At 48.0% G+C, this 24,673-nt stretch overlaps 1 protein-coding gene across 2 annotated transcripts in view; it reads left to right on the forward strand.

Moving 5' to 3' along the window:
* The window catches only part of atp13a2 (ATPase cation transporting 13A2), a 29,864-nt gene that overhangs the window by 854 nt on the left and 4,337 nt on the right, over nucleotides 1–24,673 (forward strand). Inside the window, exons 1-27 of one of the 2 annotated variants that reach the window (XM_084473768.1) lie at nucleotides 961–1,096; nucleotides 1,489–1,568; nucleotides 2,795–2,962; nucleotides 4,121–4,179; nucleotides 4,461–4,530; nucleotides 4,609–4,688; nucleotides 5,024–5,101; nucleotides 5,197–5,266; nucleotides 5,463–5,597; nucleotides 6,021–6,087; nucleotides 6,591–6,719; nucleotides 7,729–7,872; nucleotides 8,540–8,650; nucleotides 8,810–8,856; nucleotides 9,359–9,547; nucleotides 10,411–10,617; nucleotides 11,190–11,291; nucleotides 12,028–12,178; nucleotides 13,188–13,299; nucleotides 13,843–13,967; nucleotides 14,637–14,821; nucleotides 17,580–17,672; nucleotides 17,954–18,033; nucleotides 18,680–18,832; nucleotides 19,544–19,640; nucleotides 22,821–23,044; nucleotides 23,341–23,492. In XM_084473768.1, coding sequence (XP_084329894.1) covers nucleotides 1,566–1,568; nucleotides 2,795–2,962; nucleotides 4,121–4,179; nucleotides 4,461–4,530; nucleotides 4,609–4,688; nucleotides 5,024–5,101; nucleotides 5,197–5,266; nucleotides 5,463–5,597; nucleotides 6,021–6,087; nucleotides 6,591–6,719; nucleotides 7,729–7,872; nucleotides 8,540–8,650; nucleotides 8,810–8,856; nucleotides 9,359–9,547; nucleotides 10,411–10,617; nucleotides 11,190–11,291; nucleotides 12,028–12,178; nucleotides 13,188–13,299; nucleotides 13,843–13,967; nucleotides 14,637–14,821; nucleotides 17,580–17,672; nucleotides 17,954–18,033; nucleotides 18,680–18,832; nucleotides 19,544–19,640; nucleotides 22,821–23,044; nucleotides 23,341–23,492 — 3,031 coding nt within the window. In that variant the 5' untranslated portion in view covers nucleotides 961–1,096; nucleotides 1,489–1,565. Of the gene's footprint in view, nucleotides 1–960; nucleotides 1,097–1,488; nucleotides 1,569–2,794; nucleotides 2,963–4,120; nucleotides 4,180–4,460; nucleotides 4,531–4,608; nucleotides 4,689–5,023; nucleotides 5,102–5,196; nucleotides 5,267–5,462; nucleotides 5,598–6,020; nucleotides 6,088–6,590; nucleotides 6,720–7,728; nucleotides 7,873–8,539; nucleotides 8,651–8,809; nucleotides 8,857–9,358; nucleotides 9,548–10,410; nucleotides 10,618–11,189; nucleotides 11,292–12,027; nucleotides 12,179–13,187; nucleotides 13,300–13,842; nucleotides 13,968–14,636; nucleotides 14,822–17,579; nucleotides 17,673–17,953; nucleotides 18,034–18,679; nucleotides 18,833–19,543; nucleotides 19,641–22,820; nucleotides 23,045–23,340; nucleotides 23,493–24,673 lie in introns of those variants that run through there. The other variant, XM_084473767.1, reaches the window with a different exon arrangement.

The following is a 24,673-nucleotide window of genomic DNA, read 5'->3' on the forward strand; positions in this document are numbered from 1 at the left end:
ATTAATGTCCCAGTTACCGTGATAAGTAAGCTAATTAATATAAGCTAATTTGCTTGTGGATAGTTGTAAAAAATCATTAGGCAGTGGTTTGTATAAAAACACGACCTTCTTATGTGACCTTTTCAAAACGATTTAAATCATACATATGTAACCAAATAGGCCATACAAGTTTAAAATTCTGCATCTCCTCATATCCATATCAGGCCCAGTAGGGTTAGGGGTCGGTAGGTTTCGTAATCATGCATTGTGTCGTCCGAGATTAGATAACTGTCTTGTTTATTTTCGCTCACTCACACTCATTTCCTTTAGCGTTGTATCACGGGTTGTTGTGGTTTTTTAAGACGAAACTATTTTGAGTCTCCAGTGTGGTAAAACATATTCTGTTAGGGGGGAACCCGTTTTTGTTTGGCCAAACAAATGACAGATTAGAGTCAGAATACTCCGAGACTCAGAGAACAGAAGTAATATTAAACGAGGATCTTTAAAACAAACCTAATTTGGACACTTGCTTATCCTACTGATGATAACCTCCGGTTACCATTTTCAAACCATCAACAAAAGCAATAGCGGATCGTCCACAATAGATGGAGCTGCTCCTCTTCTGGAACCTGTTGGACCTAATACCCTTCCATAGTGAACACTATAACCCTTATCATCTCCATGTAAGACGGTTAGATCCACATGATGTTACACCTCTTATCATCGTGATATATGGTTATACTGGCAACGTATCAGTGTTGCTGGTGGAACATTTAAATGAGGGGTTCGCATTTTTTTATTTTTTTATTTTCTAGGTGTTAAGCGTACAGTGAGGGGTCCCCCCTTTTGACCATTAATACCATATTCGTGGGGGACCATTAATACCATAAGCTGGAAAACAACAATATCTAGAGATGTACAAACTGCAGGTGGGGCTATAGGGGCCCAGTAGGAAAGAATAAAGTCATAGTAGAGTGGACACAGCCTCAAGCCGGTTAAACTGAGGAGCAAGTCTCATTGTTCGAAGCTAATATAATTGTAGGGAAGTATCGACCGAAGCATCTGCAAGTGGTGGTGACCTACGAGTCGTGATTGATGACTGTAACCTGAAGCGAAGGTAACTCGGTCGGGGTCGTTATCCTGTTGTTATTTGGAGTTGCGCTTTCTGTAGTTGTTTAATGCGCAACGTAACGTCTTTAGTCCGATGAGAGCAGAAATAAACACGATCTGTCTACGAAACTTTACAAAAGTAACAGCATCACGAGACCTAGTACATTATGTTCATCACTGCATTCATGTAATATATTACATTCCTCATTACATATATGAGGAATGCACGCCTACTGATTTCAACACCAACCCAAAACGTGGTTTCGCTTTAACTCTCCAGTTTTTCGGTGTGTGTAAAATCTGCAAAATCGACTCAGCGGGTGCGCATACAGGTGGACGCCCCCGCTGTGATATGTCTATACGGGAAACAGTATTGTGAGCGTTTGACCTGTTCTGCAGGTTCTGTGGCGGAGCTACCGGGGAGTGGGCATCCCTCGCCCGGCTGGAAACCTCCCCTCGTCCCGCCAGACTCCCAGATGGTAAGAGTCGAACTAAATATCACCAGAACCCAGCAGGTTGCAGATGCCTGCTCTACTTGCAGCTGTCTAGTCCGGCGTGTTTTGTTGTTGTTGTTGATTTTTAACAGTGTATTTAACTGGTCTATAAAGATAACAAGCGACTGACACTCTGAGACTTTTCGTTTCCTGGTTGTAAAACCTCGCACTAGTTTTCCTTATGGTAGACGCTTTATAGGGTTTCGATTATTTGATTATTTGACGCTTGTTCCACTTGGTGGTGATTTCTAGACTTTGTTGTTTGTGGATAGATCGTGTCCAGCTTAACTTTGAACAATGGGGTAATCTGTTTTATAAAGGCTGTGCATTTGGCTCACCAAGATCCCGTCACCACGTCCAGTGTTTTGTTCAGCGTGGATAATGTCTTATCCAAATCTTTCTTCGGATCGACGTCCTGTTGTTTTTCTTATCAAAATACATCCGATCGATGAATTAAAAATGCATCCAACCTTTTCTAAAACATTCGTCTGAAGCGACCGTGTTGCAATCTGACTCAATTTTCCAAACTAAATTTGAAATGACCAGCCAGATGACAGAGGTAGCGAGCTTCAGTGCCATTAAAACAAAAAGAGAATGATTAAAAAAATCAATCAATCACAAAATCTATTTAGGGGCAGGATAATGTGGTGAGGGGTATTGATTCCCAGCTGGAAGGTTCTGGGTTTGGGCTCGGATGTCGACAGTCTACCGGGCATCCTGAAGGATCACTGACCGTTTCGATAATGAACAATTTTCGTTCAATTTAGCGAGTGCGTTAAATTTTTATTTTTACATTATTGAAAAGGGGGTCGCTTCTGGACTACCGCAAATGTTTCTGTCACAGGGCTTTAGTTTGGGACCACGATGTCCAATGTTGTGCTAGAGTTCTTTTCTTAGTTAAACTAAATATGTTTTATTATTGTTTTCCAATGCAACGGCAGGGTTACATTTTATATTATTACTGCATGCAGTTCAATTCACAATATATAAATATAATTATATATATATATATATATATATATATATATATATATATATATATATATATATATATATATATATATATAGTAGTGATTAGAGGATTCTACCATTGAAACCTGGCAACCTTTCTTATCTCCCTCCATCACACTAACAACAAGAGCCGGCGGGGTTGCCAGAGTGGATGTCTGCTGATCAGGTGACTTGATGTTCTCCCCCCCTCTCTCTCTCAGGACGTCCAGGGCTACCGCTGGGTGGGCTGGCGCGTGTGGCTGTGCCGCGGCGGCGCCGTGCTGTCGCTAGGCCTCCTGCTGCTCCTCTTCTCCTGGCGGCCCCGGCTGGCCGTCCTGGCCCGCTGCGCCGCCTGCCCCCTGGCCCTGGCCCACGTCCTCCTGCTGAGGGTGAGGAGGAAACCTAACCCTTTCACCTCCACTCGCTCACGTCCTGAAGGAGACAATGGCAGATTGGAGTCTCTCTCTCTCTCTCTCGCTCTCGCTGTCTCTCTCTCTCTCTCTCGCTCTCTCGCTCTCGCTGTCTCTCTCTCTCTCTCTCTCTCTCTCGCTCTCTCTCTCTCTCTCTCTCTCTCTCTCTCTCTCTCTCTCTCTCTCTCTCTCTCTCTCTCTCTCTCTCTCTCTCTCTCTCTCTCTCTCTCTCTCTCTCTCTCTCTCTCTCTCTCTCTCTCTCTCTCTCTGTGTGTATGTGTGTGTAAGTCGACATTCTTTTCATTCTTGTAGATTAAAGTGACAGCTGGACTTGTTTATGTGTTTATGTAACCCAACGGGTAGACGGCACGCAGTGCAAAAAAACTCGTTGCGTCGTGGAGAGAATAAGTTTTCTTATTTACTGGGCCCACTTGTTCCTCTGTGAACCACAGAGGAATCACAGCCGTTTGGACGTGAAGTATTAACCAGTACATTATCAGGCGGTAGCCCGTTCTCAGAGCTCACCTTGTCACGTACAAGTTCGTTTTTTGGCCTGCATACTGTTTGCGTTGCAAAGACACATCCTCGCTGGAATTCTGGAGTCCTCACACATTATTTCTCCTCAGGAAGCCCAGAAACTTATCTTGCGGATCTTTTGTTTATGATTGGCGAAAACGGTTATATTTGTATGTATTTACCACATTGTAAAACTGTGCCACATAAAGATTCATATGAGGATAACCACGATTGCCTCTTGTGTTAAAGAAATATCATACTTTTTATGCCTTTATGGTCAGGAGAGAAAAATACCTGGGTCGCTACGAAGCGTATGGCCTGTGTGTATATGCATTAGTGGCTTTAGCCACTGAGCTGCAAGATTTCATGTTTTCTTTTAAGAGAATTGGTGATCATAGAGACACACTAGTACCATGAAGTACCACAGTAATACCATGGGGATCCAGACTAGTACCATGGAGTACCAGACTAGTACCATGGAGTACCCCACTAGTACCATGGAGTACCCCACTAGTACCATGCAGTACCCCACTAGTACCATGCAGTACCAGACTAGTACCAGTCTAGTACCATAGACCGTTCATTGTTTTGGTTTCAGACTTTGTCTTCTTCTCTCTTCAGGACAGTTTGGGACATCACTTCGTGGTCCAAGTCCTCACTGAGGAGGTGGAGGATGGAAGGTCAGTTTCACCTTCATTACTTCCTGCTCAGACGTCTTTTCCTGTTTAAAGCATGCTAACTAATACTGCATTCTGGGAAGGGTCCTATGGATTTTTATTTTGGAGTATTTAGATTGTGACGATCTAGAAACAGAAATACCATGTTGACGATTTAAGGCCACGTATTCTTAAGTGGTCATCATACCGCAGTGGATATCTAGGAAAGCTTCTTTCATGCAATATGCAATTCTCCACATGCAATATGCACGTCCCGCCCGCGCTCTCCTCTCCCCGGCCCGCAGCGTGGAGCTGGTGGAGGAGGTGGAGGACGCCCGGGAGTGGAGGGACACGGTTCAGCTGCACACTGAGCAGGTAGGGACCGTCCGGTGGCTTCACGCTCCACACGCGCCCTCTGGCTCCTGGTGTTCACTCCTATCTCCTGTTCTGCAGAAATCACTGCTGCGCTTCTATCAGTTCGAGGGCCTGCGCTACGTCTGGCTGCCCAGGAAAGGTGCCTTCTGTCCAGTCAGGTAAAGTGCCATCGAAGCCGTATGGAATACTGTGAAACGACTGTTCTGTAACAAGAACTTAAGTAGTATGAAAGGGTACAATAAAAGTTCAATGCTCATCATTCACAGTACATTATGGTACAATACATATATCAACAATGGCAAACTCTATTTGCCTTGTTTGTTGAATGTTGTTTCTAAAAATACAAAACTTTTTGCAAGTGTTTGCATTTCTTGTTAGTTCATCTGTATCAGTTTATATAGTCGTCTGTTCACATCATGTCCTGACGCAGTTTGTCTGCGTGTAGTCGGTGTGATGTTTGCAGCGTTGGTCTAACTCTTGTGTATCTCTGCAGTGTCCTCCATGAGGACTGGACGTGTAGCGACCTGTACCGCTTCCAAAGCGGCCTGAGTCCCGTGGAGCAGAGCTCCAGGTACACGCGTGTGGAGGGTGTCATTATTCCTCGTGAGTGCTCAGGGAGTGCTGCCTGATGAAGTGTTTCTCTGTGTGTGTCTCTCTCCGATCCAGGCAACAAGTCTATGGGCCAAACCTGATCACTGTGCCTGTCAAGTCCTACATGAGTCTACTGGTTGACGAGGTGAGGAGGAGACGCAGCGCACGCGTTTATGAACTAAAGCAGACGGCCGCTTCCCAGTGTGTGTGGTCGCAAGGGAATGAATTTGGTATCCAATCAGACATAGGACAAGTAGAGCAAAGTGTGCAGTATTCAGCTTGTGTGGTTCTCTGCTTTACAATTTACTTTCTTCTCGATCTCTTCCTTCCTCTCTCTGAAGATCCTCAATCCCTTTTATATCTTTCAAGTGTTGAGCATCGCCTTGTGGATGGCCGATAAGTACTATATCTATGCCACCTGTATCCTGGTCATCTCTCTCGGGTCCATCAGCATCTCGCTGTATGAAACACGCAAGGTGAGACAGTCTGAGTTATCGAGCTCTGTATCCAAAACACTTCCCTGCCTTTAAAGGTAGAAGTGCAACAGGATGACGAATAGATATTATTTTAAAGTGAAACCAAACCCCAAAACAACTGACATGATAGTGGACTCAAATTTCCGCTATGGGTAATTTGACCTAACCATAATTGTTACTGCCTCTTTTGGATTACCAGGTAAGGTCAATAAAGCATTGTGACTACGCCCACCCAGATCTGATCGTAGTAAGTACGGTGCGTTGAGCAAGAGACGGCAAAAACCTGAACAGCGAGCTAGCCCCGCCCCCTAACATAACAAATAAGTGGGCAGCTTTTTTCCAGCTCAACACTTCCAGCGGGCGGGGCCTTCTGGAACAGGCTGTTCTGTGGCGTGCTGCTAACACTGTGACGTCTGTCCACAGCAAAGCGTCACGCTGCGCACGATGGCTCAGCTCATCATGACCGTTAAAGTACGCCGGAGCACCGGGGGTAGGTGTGCCCCAGACCACACAGACCCATTCAGACAAACGTGGCCCAACCTTAAACCAATAGGAGGGCAGCAGGATGTGTTTCCCCCGTCCGTCATGTATAGCTCTCAATGTGCACACCTGGCAAGGCTTTCTCTTGGCCCTGACTCCAAAATAAATACAAACCACATTGCATGTGTTACCTTATACTACTGCTTATACATTACACTCATTTCATTTTTTTCAGGTCAGTTTTATTCAGGTGAGAGAAGGCGTCCAAGGTGTTAAATGATGTGATTCATCTCTCGTCGGGTTACTGTAGCTAGGACGGGTTACACTGCAACACAACTAGTCGCAAAACGTAAGCACACAAGGCGTGTGTAACGAGCTGCCTAGTAACTGTGTGTGTGTGTGTGTGTGTGTGTGTGTGTGTGTGTGTGTGTGTGTGTGTGTGTGTGTGTGTGTGTGTGTGTGTGTGTGTGTGTGTGTGTGTGTGTGTGTGTGTGTGTGTGTGTGTGTTGTCAGACGTGCTGCTGAGCTCAGAGGAGCTGGTTCCTGGGGACTGCCTGCCCCTCCCCCCAGAGGGCCTGCTGCTGCCCTGCGACGCCGCCCTGCTGGCCGGGGAGTGCATGGTCAACGAGAGCATGCTCACAGGTAAACAGGCTCACAGGTAAACAGGCTCACAGGTGAACAGGCTCACAGGTGAACAGACTCACAGGTAAACAGGCTCACAGGTGAACAGGCTCACAGGTGAACAGACTCACAGGTAAACAGGCTCACAGGTGAACAGACTCAGCTCACAGGTGAACAGGCTCACAGGTGAACAGGCTTACAGGTGAACAGGCTCACAGGTGAACAGGCTCACAGGCTCACAGGTGAACAGGCTCACAGGTGAACAGGCTCACAGGTGAACAGGCTCACAGGTGAACAGGCTCACAGGTGAACAGACTCACAGGTGAACAGACTCACAGGTAAACAGGCTCACAGGTGAACAGGCTCACAGGTAAACAGGCTCACAGGTGAACAGGCTCACAGGTGAACAGGCTCACAGGTAAACAGGCTCACAGGTGAACAGGCTCACAGGTGAACAGACTCACAGGTAAACAGGCTCACAGGTGAACAGACTCACAGGTAAACAGGCTCACAGGTGAACAGGTAAATAGGCTCACAGGTGAACGCGCTCTCAGGTAAACAGGCTCACAGGTGAACAGGCTCACAGGTGAACAGGCTCACAGGTAAACAGGCTCACAGGTGAACAGGCTCACAGGTGAACAGGCTCACAGGTGAACAGGCTCACAGGTGAACGCGCTCTCAGGTAAACATGCTTATAGGTAAACATTCTTAAAGGTAAACAGGCTCACAGAAATGTATGGAGTCAGTCGACGCAGTGATGCGTTCAACCATCGTTACCCGCTACCCAGGTACCATCTGGTTATGGTACCTGGTCAGAGTGTGACTACCCAGATACCATGTGCGTATGATACCTGGTCAGGAGAGCTGACAACTCAGATACCATGTGTGTACGGTAGCTGGTCAGGAGTGCTGACAACTCAGGTACCATGTGTGTATGATACCAGGTCAGAGCTCACTACCCAGGTACCATGTGCGTACGGTAGCTGGTCAGGAGTGCTGACCAGGGCTCTCTCTCTGTGGCGGCCTCCAGGCGAGAGCGTTCCCGCGCTGAAGACCCCCCTGCCGTCGGGGGACGCCCGCTTCAGCGCGGAGGACCATCGCAGACACACGCTCTTCTGCGGCACGCAGCTCATCCAGGCCCGCGGCGCGGCCGTGGCCGTGGTCACCGGCACAGGTGAGCAGCGGGGTTAACCACGCCCCCCTTTTTAATGGATCTCAACAGGTGTGGAGTGAACACCGAGGCCGCTCAGGTGAACGGGGCAAACCGCGGTTTTCTTGACCCCCGTCTGGAGCAAGAGCAGATTTTCTTGTGTGACTTTATTTTTTTATATTAGCGTCAGGGTTTGAAGGGATTCTTCAATGAATGCAGTGTTGGTCCACTATTCCTAATGTTGAGTGTACGAATATCACGTGCTCCAGCTGATATGCAGTAGCTTAACCGGATATATGGCTCCATTTAGAGCTTAAGAAATGATTCCAAAAGGATTTATGAACATTTCTAAAACAGTATCTGATTGCTGGTTCACTGGCCTTTTGAAGGTGTTTGGATAACTCATTGGATGAATGAAAGACTCCAAATGTGAAATCATGCGGTTGTTTATGTAGCTGGTGGATCCGATGTGGATGTGACGTAAATCTCGCCCCTTTTGGTTTATGATTGTGCGGAATGAATACCCTGAACGCCTTCAAGGTGTTTACAGGAGAATATACAGGAGAATATACAGGATAATGACGTGTTTCAACTGCATTATGCTCCAGGAATAAATACAATTCTTTTAATTGCACTTGGGGTCATTTAGACTACGGTTAATAATCGTTTTAATGTCCTCCTCCGTCTTTAGGATTTTTCACGGCTAAAGGAGACCTGATCAGCTCCATCCTCTACCCCCAGCCCATCAACTTCCGCTTCTATCAAGACGCCTGGAAGTTCCTCCTCATCCTGGGCGGTGTGGGTAAGACCCGGCGCATCCTGCCTTTTAAAGAGACACGCGGAGAAGGTGGCGACCGCTGTTAATGTTCAGTGTCTGGCGTCTCCTTCAGACGTGCCCAGACCATGTGTGACTTCCATAACGTATGAAACTTCACGTCCTTCCTCATTCCTCTGTCGACAGCTGTGCTTGGGACCGTCTACAGCGTTGTGGTGCTCAGCATGTCCAATGTGAGTCCTGCAGCTGGTCCACTTCCAGTGTTTCACTTTTCCAAGCTTTCCAATCTCTCAAGGCCAATTTACACCAGAGCCGTTTTAGACGCGTTTTTTTTTAGTCGGCCGTCAGACGTCCGACTTCAGCCAGAGATAGAATCCATTCAGACCGGTGCACTGATTCACACAGTCAGCGTTCTACGCCCGTCTCACCGCCCCGACCGAAGCTTAACTTACGCTTCACTTCTATTCTCAAGCGTCTCTGAAGCGTCTCTGTGATGATGTTATCGGATGAATCTTGAAAATACAGCGAAATAAACGGCGGTGGCGGTGTGAATTGACGACGCCTACGTTACGCTCACGTCTCTCTTGTCCCGCCTGCGGTGTGTGAACTCCCAGTCGCCGCGCGGTTCCTCAGCGCTCTGCGTGATTTAAAGAGGAACCGGGGCAGGAGAGCGAGGACCAGCCGGTGTGGCTGACTTGACTGACTGGCTGGCTGGCTGGCTCCCTGGTTCCCTAGGTAACGTGGGGCGAGCTCGTGATCCGGACCCTGGACGTGGTGACCATCGTGGTACCCCCGGCGCTGCCCGCCGCCATCACCACGGGAACCATCTACGCCCAGCGCCGGCTCAAGCGCCAGGGGGTCTTCTGCATCAGCCCGCCCCGCATCAACGTCTGCGGCAAGGTGTCGCTCTTCTGCTTCGACAAGGTGAGGAGACGGAGCAGTAGCGGCGCCCCCCCTGAACGGGGCGGTGGCCAGCTGAGGTACTGCGATACGTTTGGAGCATCGTGTGTGCAGAAGGCAGTTTCCATTGGACCTCTGGAGAATAAGTCCCGCCTCCCGAGGCTCCCGGTTCCCTCGGTCAAATGTCTATGGGGGAATAACACGGGGTTTATGAACGATCGTACATAACAAACTCTGTAGGTGGAGGAGAAGTAGAAGCTGCGTCACGTTTTGAACTACGCACTTTTTCCATCTGGTTTCGACTGGCTTTTTGGATTGTCGGTGCCGTTAAAATAGCATTAATAATCGTTTACTACTTTAACAGCACCGGTAATCCAAAAAGCCAGTCGAAACTAGATGGAAAATGTGTGTAGTTCAAAACGTAACGCAGCTTGAACTAGGCCTGTTGATCACGCCTCTTGTGCTGAAGAGAATGACAGCAGCCTCCCCAGACCGACGTGCAATCTACCACTGAGCTCAGTCTGGTAACAGCCAGGCTAGTTTCTCATAAAAACTAAAAGCACACCTCAAAATGTTAGAGATCTGGGTTCAGGTTAGAAGGTCAAACTAGTGGTTGTCGTACTGGAATGACGGACAGTGAACCATCAGGCTTTTTTTGCGTTCCTCTTTTTCTCGGCTGTTTTTGACTGAACTGAACGTATTAATAATAATAATAATAGTATGGAATGGCCCCCACATTAACCAGCGGTGTGATCCAGTGCTGTGTTTGTATCGTCATATTGGTCCATGTCACTCACTAGCCTCGGCTGTGAGGTCATTCAACCCTCCACCCTCAACACTGAGTCTGAAGAGTATCAGACTTTGACCCCCCCCGACCTCCAACCCAGACAGGCACCCTGACGGAGGAGGGGCTGGACATGTGGGGGGTGATGGAGGCCCACCAGAGGGGCTTCTCCGAGCTGGTCCCAGACCCCCGGCTCCTGGCCCCGGGGCCCCTGCTCACGGCCCTGGCCTGCTGCCACAGCGTGGCCCTGCTGGAGGGCCAGGCCTACGGGGACCCCCTGGAGCTGAAGATGATGGAGTCCACGGGCTGGGTACGAGGAGACCGGGGGTATCATCATGTCACGTATCGTAGCATCGCAGAAGTATTATCCCAGTTTGCTGAAGGAACCCCGTAACCTTAGTCAAAGATTTATTTTTGCATTTTTTTCAGCTTTATTATAGAGAGAGACAGAGAGGAAAGTGTGGAAGACAGAGGGGAGGACATGCAGTAAATGACCCAGGCCGGATTCGATCCTGGGTCTCTGCGATTAGGACTGTGCCTAATATATGGCATGCGCCTTAGCCCAGTGCACCACCGGGGAGCCCCCAACCCCGTAACCTTAGTTAACCTTAGTTCAACCAGTTGCCTTCAGAAGTCACACGATTGGTTGATTTGTGCCAAATCTGTGCAATCACATGTTGTACAAATAATGTTGTTCAAAAACCTGTGTCTCTAACTTTTTTTTAATGAAACAAAGCGATAGTCAGAGAGAAGCAGCCTATGGCAAATGTCAAAGACAAACCAATATATTATATATTTATAGATATTGATAACTTTGGTCTTCCTGTGCAGCCCCCGCCCCTTACAGTCCGTCTGAACCTCACGCACGCTTGTGACTCACAGGAGCTGACGGAGCCGTCCGGCGACGGCCGGGCGCTGGACTCGGAGTTCGGAGGTCACCGGGTCCTGTCCGTCATGAGGCCTCCCGCCGGGGCGCCCTACTCTGTGAGTGTCGACGCCTCCTGTCTGTCATCGTCCCGGTTCTGTCCAGGTCTCCCCCGGTTACAGATAAAACCAGGGTTCAAAGAGGCTGCGTGGTGATCCAGCGCCCCGCTCCTCCATGCGGTCGTTGTACTGGATGTCCCCGACACACACGAGTCACGCGCTGTTATTTTCTGAACACTTTGTCTTTGCTGCCGTCACCATCACCACCACCACCCAAGTATGGATAATAGTCCTTGGATCGTGGAACGTGTCCCTCTGTCCTGTTGAGACAAAGCATACGTCATTATTTTTTGACTATTCTGCACGACCGATGTTAATGCATATTACCTGACAGACCTGCCCCCGAGCTGTCAGAACGTAACGTGTGTAGCATGTACTTAATTGTGTTGTGTATGCAAGTTGTGTAGCATCTGCAGCAGCTATCAGCTATCACTGCTGTGTACGGGGAATGGGGTCAGCCTGGCGATTGTCAGTACTTTGCACTTGGTTCTATCAACATCTTTACTGTACTGACGGCGATATATATCTATATATATTGTTATATATATATAGATATATATAGATATATTGTTATATATATAGATATATTGTTTCACTTCTTATGACAAATGTACTTATTGTCAGTGGCTCTGGATAAAAGCGTCCGCTAAACGCCCTTAATGTAAACGTGTCCGTGGCGTTGGTTCTTACCCCTGCTCCTCCTCTTCCTCCTCCTCCTCCTCCTCCTCCTCCTCAGGCGGAGAGCGTGGCGGTCGTGCGGCGCTTCCCCTTCTCCTCGTCGCTGCAGCGTATGAGCGTGGTGGCGGCGGCCCCCGGGGGCCGGCCCGCCGTGGCCGTCATCAAGGGCGCGCCGGAGATGGTGACCAGCCTCTGTCTGGCAGACACCGGTGAGGGGGGGGAACAACGCACACACTGACACTGACACTGACACTGACACGCCGCCCGGGGTCACCCACGTCTGGGAGGGATGAGGGCGCTCACTGAGGTGGACGGACGGGGAGAGGATGAGGAGGGTGTTGTGGACTCATGGGGAGGGGCTAGGGGTTGAATTGGGCATCTCTTTAATTTTTTTTCTCATCTCTTTATTGCTGCTGTTTGTTTTACCACCCTTTACGATGTGTTAAATGTCTGATGTCATGTGTGTGAATGTCTAAGGTGTTCTGGATTAGGTATCTTGTGTGGAATGTTTGTCTGTCATAAAAAAAAAATGCCTTGGCGAAAAATGCATGAACTTATGAATGACTGTGAAAAAGAATTTCCCCCCATGGGGACATCCTAATAAACTAACTAACTATTATGGATCCAGAGTCGACGTATAGACACGTTCCAGGCGCCTGTCGCCTGGAACGTGTCTATACGTCGACTCTGGATCCATAATAGTTAGTTAGTTTATTATTTATTAACGCGTCTATACGTCCACTCTGGATCCATAATAGTTAGTTAGTTTATTATTTATTAACGCGTCTATACGTCCACTCTGGATCCATAATAGTTAGTTAGTTTATTATTTATTAACGCGTCTATACGTCCACTCTGGATCCATAATAGTTAGTTAGTTTATTATTTATTAACGCGTCTATACGTCCACTCTGGATCCATAATAGTTAGTTAGTTTATTATTTATTAACGCGTCTATACGTCCACTCTGGATCCATAATAGTTAGTTAGTTTATTATTTATTAACGCGTCTATACGTCCACTCTGGATCCATAATAGTTAGTTAGTTTATTATTTATTAACGCGTCTATACGTCGACTCTGGTTGGAGTCTCGCCACCCCGTGGCTTCACACTACATTATTGCCTCATTCTTTATCCTTCTATGTATCGTTGAACCACACGTTTGAGGCGGTCTGACCTACGGCCGTGTGTCTGTGTGTCTGTCTGTCTGTCTCCAGTGCCCCCGCAGTTCTCCGAGGTCTTGGATGGTTTTGCCAGACGAGGCTTCAGGGTCCTGGCTCTGGGCTACAGGGAGCTGGGAGGTGACACCGACCCGGCCACCGTCCAGCGGTACCAAGAGTCTAGATTACATGAAGCACACGTCACTCAAATCATGATGTCTTCTTTTTTTTTTTTTTTTTATCCGTCGTCCGTCTGTAATTTTTCCTTGTCGACCCAGGAGGTGTATTTTCCCCTCATTCCTTTTATTAATCATAATAACTATTACGTTTTATTTGGATGTTCATATACACCAAAAAAAATTTAAAAATGCTAGACAAAAATGTAATACAATTTGTATATCAATATATAGTACCCTGTACTATACAACTTTACTATACAACTACAATATTACTGTACAATATATAGCACCCTGTACGTAAATTACAGGGTAATAATATATCTGACAAAACAAACTAAATCCAAAATCTAATCCTGAAAGATTTGGTGGGGCGCCCAAGATTGCTGTCATCATGGAGGGGTGTGGGTGTGTGTGTGTGTGTGTGTGTGTGTGTGTGTGTGTGTGTGTGTGTGTGTGTGTGTGTGTGTGTGTGTGTGTGTGTGTGTGTGTGTGTGTGTGTGTGTGTGTGTGTGTGTGTGTTTGTCCGTCCACAGAGAGACGGTGGAAGGGGACATGCGGTTCCTGGGTCTGTTCATCATGAGGAACCTGGTGAAGCCGGAGACGGCCGGGGTGATCCACACCCTGAGACTGGCCCAGCTGCGCACCGTCATGGTCACCGGTGAGCGTCTCTCTCTCCGTGCGGTCCACATCGACCTGACGTAGGGCTGTGCAATTAATTGAATTTTGATCACGATTTCGATTCTTGGGTCAAACAATCTCCAAATTAATAAAATCGAGTTGGTACGATTCTTTAGAATTATTATTATTATTATTTTTTTTTTTTTATGATTCTGAAGTTCATTTCAGTGAGTTCTGAGTGTGATGGGCCAGGCCGGTCCTTCCAGCCTTAATCCATTACTGGATCAATTTACAGAATGCAATTTGTTTGAGTGTCAAAAAACGTTAAACGATTAAAAATGTGTCAGTGCACTAAACACGAGAAAGTTAATTTAAGTTTATTTAAGTTGTTCTGTCTTATTTGATTTTCTAGTATATTTATTTTATTCATTGAAAGTTTTATAGAAATTACAGAACAGCTGGATACACATTTATTTGTACATTATTTCCAATTTGAACATTTTCTATTTTTTTATTTTAACATTTTGTGTAGTTTAAGAATTTGGAAAACTCTGTTACAGTGAGTTTTTTTTGCCGAAATGCAGATTAAATGCATTTTATTTTCAAACTCAAAAATAATGTACTGAGTCTAGGTGAACAAGTCCTTCCCAAAGCGCTCCGTAGAGAGTCCCGGAGGACGCTGAGCAGAGCCTCCCGTGTCTCTCCCCAGGGGACAACATCTTGACGGCGGTGAACGTGTCCAGGACGTGTGGGATGGTGGGCTCCGGGGACCGGGTGATCTTCGTCCAGGCGTCGCCCCCCAGCGGCCAGCTGGCCCCCAGCCTCACCTTCCACCAGGAGGAGGACGGAGGAGAGGCCTGTGGGCCGCACGGCGCCGCCGAGGTCCACACCTGGGTGGGTCTCCACAGGGTCAACCTGAGGTCAAACCAGTCTGCTACCAAACCAGTCTGCTACCACACCAAACCAGTCTGCTACCAAACCAAACCAGTCTGCTACCTAACAAACCAGTCTGCTACCAAACCAGTCAGCTACCAAACCAAACCAGTCAGCTACCAAACCAAACCAGTCTGCTACCAAACCAAACCAGTCAGCTACCAAACCAGTCAGCTACCAAACCAAACCAGTCAGCTACCAAACCAAACCAGTCTGCTACCAAACCAAACCAGTCAGCTACCAAACCAAACCAGTCTGCTACCAAACCAAACCAGTCAGCTACCAAACCAGTCAGCTACCAAACCAAACCAGTCAGCTACCAAACCAGTCAGCTACCAAACCAAACCAGTCAGCTACCAAACCAAACCAGTCTGCTACCACACCAAACCAGTCAGCTACCAAACCAGTCAGCTACCAAACCAAACCAGTCAGCTACCAAACCAAACCAGTCTGCTACCAAACCAAACCAGTCAGCTACCAAACCAAACCAGTCTGCTACCAAACCAAACCAGTCAGCTACCAAACCAAACCAGTCAGCTACCAAACCAAACCAGTCTGCTACCAAACCAAACCAGTCTGCTACCTAACAAACCAGTCTGCTACCAAACCAGTCAGCTACCAAACCAAACCAGTCAGCTACCAAACCAAACCAGTCTGCTACCAAACCAAACCAGTCAGCTACCAAACCAGTCAGCTACCAAACCAAACCAGTCAGCTACCAAACCAAACCAGTCTGCTACCAAACCAAACCAGTCAGCTACCAAACCAAACCAGTCTGCTACCAAACCAAACCAGTCAGCTACCAAACCAGTCAGCTACCAAACCAAACCAGTCAGCTACCAAACCAGTCAGCTACCAAACCAAACCAGTCAGCTACCAAACCAAACCAGTCTGCTACCACACCAAACCAGTCAGCTACCAAACCAGTCAGCTACCAAACCAAACCAGTCAGCTACCAAACCAAACCAGTCTGCTACCAAACCAAACCAGTCAGCTACCAAACCAAACCAGTCTGCTACCAAACCAAACCAGTCAGCTACCAAACCAAACCAGTCAGCTACCAAACCAAACCAGTCTGCTACCAAACCAAACCAGTCTGCTACCAAACCAAACCAGTCAGCTACCAAACCAAACCAGTCAGCTACCACACCAAACCAGTCAGCTACCAACCCAAACCAGTCAGCTACCAAACCAAACCAGTCTGCTACCAAACCAAACCAGTCAGCTACCAAACCAAACCAGTCTGCTACCAAACCAAACCAGTCTGCTACCAAACCAAACCAGTCTGCTACCAAACCAAACCAGTCTGCTACCAAACCAAACCAGTCTGCTACCAAACCAAACCAGTCTGCTACCAAACCAAACCAGTCTGCTACCAAACCAAACCAGTCTGCTACCACACCAAACCAGTCAGCTACCAAACCAAACCGCTACCAACCAAACCAGTCAGCTACCAAACCAAACCAGTCTGCTACCAAACCAAACCAGTCAGCTACCAAACCAAACCAGTCTGCTACCAACCAAACCAGTCAGCTACCAAACCAAACCAGTCTGCTACCAAACCAAACCAGTCTGCTACCAAACCAAACCAGTCTGCTACCAAACCAAACCAGTCTGCTACCAAACCAAACCAGTCAGCTACCAAACCAAACCAGTCTGCTACCAAACCAAACCAGTCAGCTACCAAACCAAACCAGTCTGCTACCAAACCAAACCAGTCTGCTACCAAACCAAACCAGTCAGCTACCAAACCAAACCAGTCAGCTACCAACCCAAACCAGTCAGCTACCAAACCAAACCAGTCTGCTACCGCTACACGTTGACATTTAGAACATGAGGTCAAAGCTTCCCTCTTGGTTTGTAACGTATCATGCATGCTCACAATGAACCCAAATCGAGTGGGCATGTTGGGATGAGGTTATTGATCTCATTAGACACTGAGGCTGTGGTGTTAACGGCGTTGTGATGAGGTGAATCATCTCATTAGATGCTGAGGTTTTAACAGCGTTGTGATGAGGTGAATCATCTCATTAGATGCTGAGGTTTTAACAGCGTTGTGATGAGGTGAATCATCTCATTAGACGCTGTGGTTTTAACGGCGTTGTGATGAGGTGAATCATCTCATCAGACGCTGTGGTTTTAACAGCGTTGTGATGAGGTGAATGATCTCATCAGACGCTGAGGCTGTGGTTTTAACAGCGTTGTGATGAGGTGAATCATCTCATCAGACGCTGTGGTTTTAACAGCGTTGTGATGAGGTGAATCATCTCATCAGACGCTGAGGCTGTGGTTTTAACAGCGTTGTGATGAGGTGAATCATCTCATCAGACGCTGAGGTTGTGGTTTTAACAGCGTTGTGATGAGGTGAATCATCTCATCAGACACTGAGGCTGTGGTTTTAACGGCGTTGTGATGAGGTGAATCATCTCATCAGACACTGAGGCTGTGGTTTTAACAGCGTTGTGATGAGGTGAATCATCTCATCAGACACTGAGGCTGTGGTTTTAACAGCGTTGTGATGAGGTGAATCATCTCATCAGACACTGAGGCTGTGGTTTTAACAGCGTTGTGATGAGGTGAATCATCTCATCAGACGCTGTGGTTTTAACAGCGTTGTGATGAGGTGAATCATCTCATCAGACGCTGAGGTTTTAACGGCGTTGTGATGAGGTGAATCATCTCATCAGACGCTGAGGTTGTTCTGGGTTTGACTCGGCAGGGCCTGTACCAGAGCGGGGGCAGCTATCACCTGGCGCTCAACGGGAAGTCCTTCTCCGCCATCTGTGACCACTTTCCTGAGTATCTCCCCAAGGTAAGAGGACCAGGTTGGAAGAGCTGACCAATAGCAGGCCGCTGTGCTGACCTCCGGGACGGTCCAGCTCATGGTCCCCGGGGTGAAGGTCTCGGTACATTTCAAATAAATACGAAAAATAGACAGAAGACCGATTTTATGACGATTAGATCCCTTGCCACCTTTCAGTCCGTTAACAAATGCACTTCTGCACGTCTTCAACTGACGGTACGATTTGAATGACGAGCGGTCGTCCTCGGCAACGCGTGGTTAACTGGCGGGCTGTGATTGGTCGGTTGCAGGTGCTGATGCGGGCCACGGTGTACGCCCGCATGGCCCCGGATCAGAAGACCCAGCTGGTCAAGGAGCTGCAGAAACTCAAGTAAATATCATCAATAGCACCAGGACGTCTCCCGCTGCCCGCTGTACGCGGTCCGTCCTTAAAGGGGCCGTAGGGGAGATTTAACGGCGGTCGTTTGGAGCGGCGTCTGTTAGAAACGACGTAGCCGTCCTTCAGCTCTTAGTGAGAGAATGCCCTGTGAGCACATCTGTCCTGGTGGACTGCACCACAGCCTCTGTAGGAGACGACTTCTGGACCATCACGCTTCATTCATGGGAGCCCCATGGGCCCGGGCGTTCTACATGCGAGAGAGGGAGAGAGAGAGAGCAGAGGGAGGGAGAGGGGAGAGGGAAGAGGGAGAGAGAGGGAGCAGAGAGGGAGAGAGAGGGAGAGGGAGGGAGAGAGAGAGGGAGAGAGAGGGAGAGAGAGGGAGAGGGAGAGGGAGAGGGAGAGGGAGGGAGAGAGAGAGAGATTTAAACAGGCAAAGAGATGGTCTGGGGCATTCTACTTGCTTGTGCAACACGTCTCAATGGTGGAGAAACGTAGGGAGCAGAGAGTGAGGGAGGGAGGGAGGGAGAGAGGAAGCAGTGAGTGAGGGAGGGAGGGAGAGAGAGAGCTTATGTTTCAAATCCCCTCTCTCTCCCGCCCAGTGACATAAGGTCTGTCTCACGCTCCGTCTCTCTGCCAGCTACCGCGTGGGGATGTGTGGCGACGGGGCCAACGACTGCGGGGCCCTCAGGGCCTCTGACGTGGGCGTGTCCCTCTCTGAGGCCGAGGCCTCCGTGGCCTCCCCGTTCACCTCCAACGCCAACAACATCAGCTGTGTGCCCCTGCTCATCAGGTACACACACACACACAGGGACAGGGACACACACACACGCAGGGACACACAGGGACACACACACACACAGGGACACACGCACACACAGGGACAGGGACACACACACACACACACACACGCAGGGACAGGGACACACACAGGGACACACGCACACACACAGGGACACACACACAGGGACACACACAGGGACACACGCACACACACAGGGACACACACACACACACACAGAGGGGGACACACACACGCACACACACACACACATACAGGGACACACGCATGCACACAGGGACACACACACACACAGGGACACACACACACACAGGGACACACACACACAGGGACACACACACACACACACACACACACACACACACACACACACACACAGGGACACATGCACACACAGGGACACATGCACACACAGGGACACACACACACACACACACGCCTACACACACACGCCTACACACACACCTACACACACACCTCACACACCTACACACACACCTACACACACACCTACACACACACACACACACACGCGCACGCACAGGGATACACACACACACACACACGCACGCACAGGGACACACACACACACACGATTTGACTTGTTTTGATAAAGTAACTGTAGCAGATGTGAGGGCCACTATAGTGACTCTCTCTCTCTAGTCTCTCTGTGACCAGATGTGTCTGCTCTCCCCCCTCCAGAGAGGGGCGCTGTTCCCTGGTGACGTCCTTCAGCCTGTTCCGCTACATGGCCCTGTACAGCCTCATCCAGTTCAGCTCCGTGCTCATCCTCTACACCGTAAGCCTCTCCGCCGCACACACGCCGCTGTGGACTACGAGGGTCCTTTAGGGACATTTTAAGAGTTGACTTAAAGGTGGAAGGTCAGATCTAAGAGGTGTCATTTGAGTGCCATCCCTTTAGAAATGCCATCGGCATCATTCAGCTCTTAGTGAGTGAGGTGCACTGTGAGTGAACTACTGTTGTGGTTAACGGCGTCTAAACTGTTGTTCTAAATGGGTCTGGGGAATCCAGCTTTCAATCACATTCCTACAAGCAGTCATCGATCGTCGTTCTCCTCCTCACGGCGGAGAAACGTAGTGAGGAGGAGAGCGGAGAGGAGAGCTCTTTTCCACTCTCTCTCTTTCCAACTCTCAGATCTCACCTTCGCACCTTTAACAAATCAGTCCGGTGCGCTTTCTTGTTACTTCCGTTGCCTGCCTAGCTGAGCTACAGTATATCCAATGTGTTTCCTGGTACTACAGTATATCCAATGTGTTTCCTGGTACTACAGTATATCCAATGTGTTTCCTGGTACTACAGTATATCCAATGTGTTTCCTGGTACTACAGTATATCCAATGTGTTTCCTGGTACTACAGTATATCCAATGTGTTTCCTGGTACTACAGTATATCCAATGTGTTTCCTGGTACTACAGTATATCCAATGTGTTTCCTGGTACTACAGTATATCCAATGTGTTTCCTGGTACTACAGTATATCCAATGTGTTTCCTGGTACTACAGTATATCCAATGTGTTTCCTGGTACTACAGTATATCCAATGTGTTTCCTGGTACTACAGTATATCCAATGTGTTTCCTGGTACTACAGTACATCCAATGTGTTTCCTGGTACTACAGTACATCCAATGTGTTTCCTGGTACTACAGTATATCCAATGTGTTTCCTGGTACTACAGTATATCCAATGCGTTTCCTGGTACTAAAGTATATCCAATGTGTTTCCTGGTACTACAGTATATCCAATGTGTTTCCTAATTGAACTACAGTATATCCAATGTGTTTCCTGGTACTACAGTACATCCAATGAGTTTCCTGGTACTACAGTATATCCAATGTGTTTCCTGGTACTACAGTATATCCAATGTGTTTCCTAACTGAACTACAGTATATCCAATGTGTTTCCTGGTACTATAGTATATCCAATGTGTTTCCTGGTACTACAGTATATCCAATGCGTTTCCTGGTACTACAGTACATCCAATGTGTTTCCTGGTACTACAGTATATCCAATGTGTTTCCTGGTACTACAGTACATCCAATGTGTTTCCTGGTACTACAGTATATCCAATGTGTTTCCTGGTACTACAGTACATCCAATGTGTTTCCTGGTACTACAGTACATCCAATGCGTTTCCTGGTACTACAGTATATCCAATGTGTTTCCTGGTACTACAGTATATCCAATGTGTTTCCTGGTACTACAGTATATCCAATGTGTTTCCTGGTACTACAGTACATCCAATGTGTTTCCTGGTACTACAGTATATCCAATGTGTTTCCTGGTACTACAGTACATCCAATGTGTTTCCTGGTACTACAGTACATCCAATGTGTTTCCTGGTACTACAATATATCCAATGTGTTTCCTGGTACTACAGTACATCCAATGTGTTTCCTGGTACTACAGTACATCCAATGTGTTTCCTGGTACTACAGTACATCCAATGTGTTTCCTGGTACTACAGTACATCCAATGTGTTTCCTGGTACTACAGTACATCCAATGTGTTTCCTGGTACTACAGTACATCCAATGTGTTTCCTGGTACTACAGTACATCCAATGTGTTTCCTGGTACTACAGTACATCCAATGTGTTTCCTGGTACTACAGTACATCCAATGTGTTTCCTGGTACTACAGTACATCCAATGTGTTTCCTGGTACTACAGTATATCCAATGTGTTTCCTGGTACTACAGTACATCCAATGTGTTTCCTAACTGAACTACAGTATATCCAATGTGTTTCCTGGTACTACAGTATATCCAATGTGTTTCCTGGTACTACAGTACATCCAATGTGTTTCCTGGCACTACAGTACATCCAATGTGTTTCCTGGTACTACAGTACATCCAATGTGTTTCCTGGTACTACAGTACATCCAATGTGTTTCCTGGTACTACAGTACATCCAATGTGTTTCCTGGTACTACAGTACATCCAATGTGTTTCCTGGTACTACAGTATATCCAATGTGTTTCCTGGTACTACAGTACATCCAATGTGTTTCCTAACTGAACTACAGTACATCCAATGTGTTTCCTGGCACTACAGTACATCCAATGTGTTTCCTGGTACTACAGTATATCCAATGTGTTTCCTGGTACTACAGTACATCCAATGTGTTTCCTGGTACTACAGTACATCCAATGTGTTTCCTGGTACTACAGTACATCCAATGTGTTTCCTGGTACTACAGTACATCCAATGTGTTTCCTGGTACTACAGTACATCCAATGTGTTTCCTGGTACTACAGTACATCCAATGTGTTTCCTGGTACTACAGTACATCCAATGTGTTTCCTGGTACTACAGTACATCCAATGTGTTTCCTGGTACTACAGTACATCCAATGTGTTTCCTGGTACTACAGTACATCCAATGTGTTTCCTGGTACTACAGTACATCCAATGTGTTTCCTGGTACTACAGTACATCCAATGTGTTTCCTGGTACTACAGTATATCCAATGTGTTTCCTGGTACTACAGTATATCCAATGTGTTTCCTGGTACTACAGTATATCCAATGTGTTTCCTGGTACTACAGTATATCCAATGTGTTTCCTGGTACTACAGTATATCCAATGTGTTTCCTGGTACTACAGTATATCCAATGTGTTTCCTGGTACTACAGTATATCCAATGTGTTTCCTGGTACTACAGTATATCCAATGTGTTTCCTGGTACTACAGTATATCCAATGTGTTTCCTGGTACTACAGTATATCCAATGTGTTTCCTGGTACTACAGTATATCCAATGTGTTTCCTGGTACTACAGTATATCCAATGTGTTTCCTGGTACTACAGTATATCCAATGTGTTTCCTGGTACTACAGTAATATCCAATGTGTTTCCTGGTACTACAGTATATCCAATGTGTTTCCTGGTACTACAGTACATCCAATGTGTTTCCTGGTACTACAGTACATCCAATGTGTTTCCTGACGCTCTCCGTGCAGGTGAAGACCAACCTGGGCGACTGGCAGTTCCTGTTCTTCGACCTCTTCCTGGTGACCCTGCTGGCCATAGTGATGGGGCGGGGGGGGCCCAGCGAGGACCTGCACCCCCGCAGACCCCCCGCCAGCCTGATCGCCCTGCCCATCCTGGGGGGCCTCTTCCTGCACGCGGTGTTCAACGTGGTGGGGCAGACGGCCGCCCTGCTCGTCACCACCTCCCAGGACTGGTCAGCAGCAGCACCCGCTCGGCTCCTCGTTTAGAAACCACCACACCGCTCAGAACCATCACTGAGGGACGCTTGGCCGCGTGGCGGAGGACGTTGTCCAGAGAGACCAGCAGTGAATTCATATGCATGTCGTTAAGGGGCAGGCGGATCAAACACTCAGTTGGGCTGAAAACACCCAAACCACGACACTATCTATATACAGTATAGCACTATACTATAGGTTAACACGATGAATAGTTTTGCTATATTTCTTAAAAACATATTATCTATCCCCCCCCCCCCCACCTTTCTTAAAGGTTTGTTCAGCTCAACTCGACACAGTCCGGGGCGGCCAACCTGCCCAACATGGAGGAGACGAGCGTCTTCGCCTTGTCCGGGTACCAGTACATCTTCATGGCTGTCGTGGTCACCAAGGGCTACCCGTACAAGAAGCCTCTCTACCACAACTGTGAGGCCGCTACCACCCGGTCAATGTGATGCGTTTCTCCTGCTCACACAAACTGATTCTCTCTCAATCTAACAAATCTATAATATAGGAATCATAGCTCAGAATGGGACAGAACCCATGGCGCGTATCTGAACTTTACTAATATAAAATGAAACCTTTTTTATAATACTACACTGTGATTTGTAAGAGTGGCTAGTGTCTACGATACAATATATTTATATAATATAAATGTATAGTTGTTTTCATCCACTTGAGGTTTTGTGTGTGTGTGTGTGTGTGTGTTATAGTAGTTTGTAGCCTTAGTGGTATGTGTGTGAGTTATAGTAGTCTGTAGGCGTGGCCCCCTGACGTGGAGGTGTGTTATAGTAGTCTGTGGGCGTGGCCCCCTGACGTGGAGGTGTGTTATAGTAGTTTGTAGGCGTGGCCCCCTGACGTGGAGGTGTGTTATAGTAGTCTGTGGGCGTGGCCCCCTGACGTGGAGGTGTGTTATAGTAGTCTGTGGGCGTGGCCCCCTGACGTGGAGGTGTGTTATAGTAGTCTGTGGGCGTGGCCCCCTGACGTGGAGGTGTGTTATAGTAGTCTGTAGGCGTGGCCCCCTGACGTGGAGGTGTGTTATAGTAGTCTGTGGGCGTGGCCCCCTGACGTGGAGGTGTGTTATAGTAGTCTGTGGGCGTGGCCCCCTGACGTGGAGGTGTGTTATAGTAGTCTGTAGGCGTGGCCCCCTGACGTGGAGGTGTGTTATAGTAGTCTGTGGGCGTGGCCCCCTGACGTGGAGGTGTGTTATAGTAGTCTGTAGGCGTGGCCCCCTGACGTGGAGGTGTGTTATAGTAGTCTGTGGGCGTGGCCCCCTGACGTGGAGGTGTGTTATAGTAGTCTGTGGGCGTGGCCCCCTGACGTGGAGGTGTGTTATAGTAGTCTGTGGGCGTGGCCCCCTGACGTGGAGGTGTGTTATAGTAGTCTGTAGGCGTGGCCCCCTGACGTGGAGGTGTGTTATAGTAGTCTGTAGGCGTGGCCCCCTGACGTGGAGGTGTGTTATAGTAGTCTGTGGGCGTGGCCCCCTGACGTGGAGGTGTGTTATAGTAGTCTGTGGGCGTGGCCCCCTGACGTGGAGGTGTGTTATAGTAGTCTGTGGGCGTGGCCCCCTGACGTGGAGGTGTGTTATAGTAGTCTGTGGGCGTGGC

The sequence above is a fragment of the Micromesistius poutassou genome (genome assembly GCF_964030765.1).
Source record: "Micromesistius poutassou genome assembly, chromosome: 10".
NCBI lineage: Eukaryota > Metazoa > Chordata > Actinopteri > Gadiformes > Gadidae > Micromesistius > Micromesistius poutassou.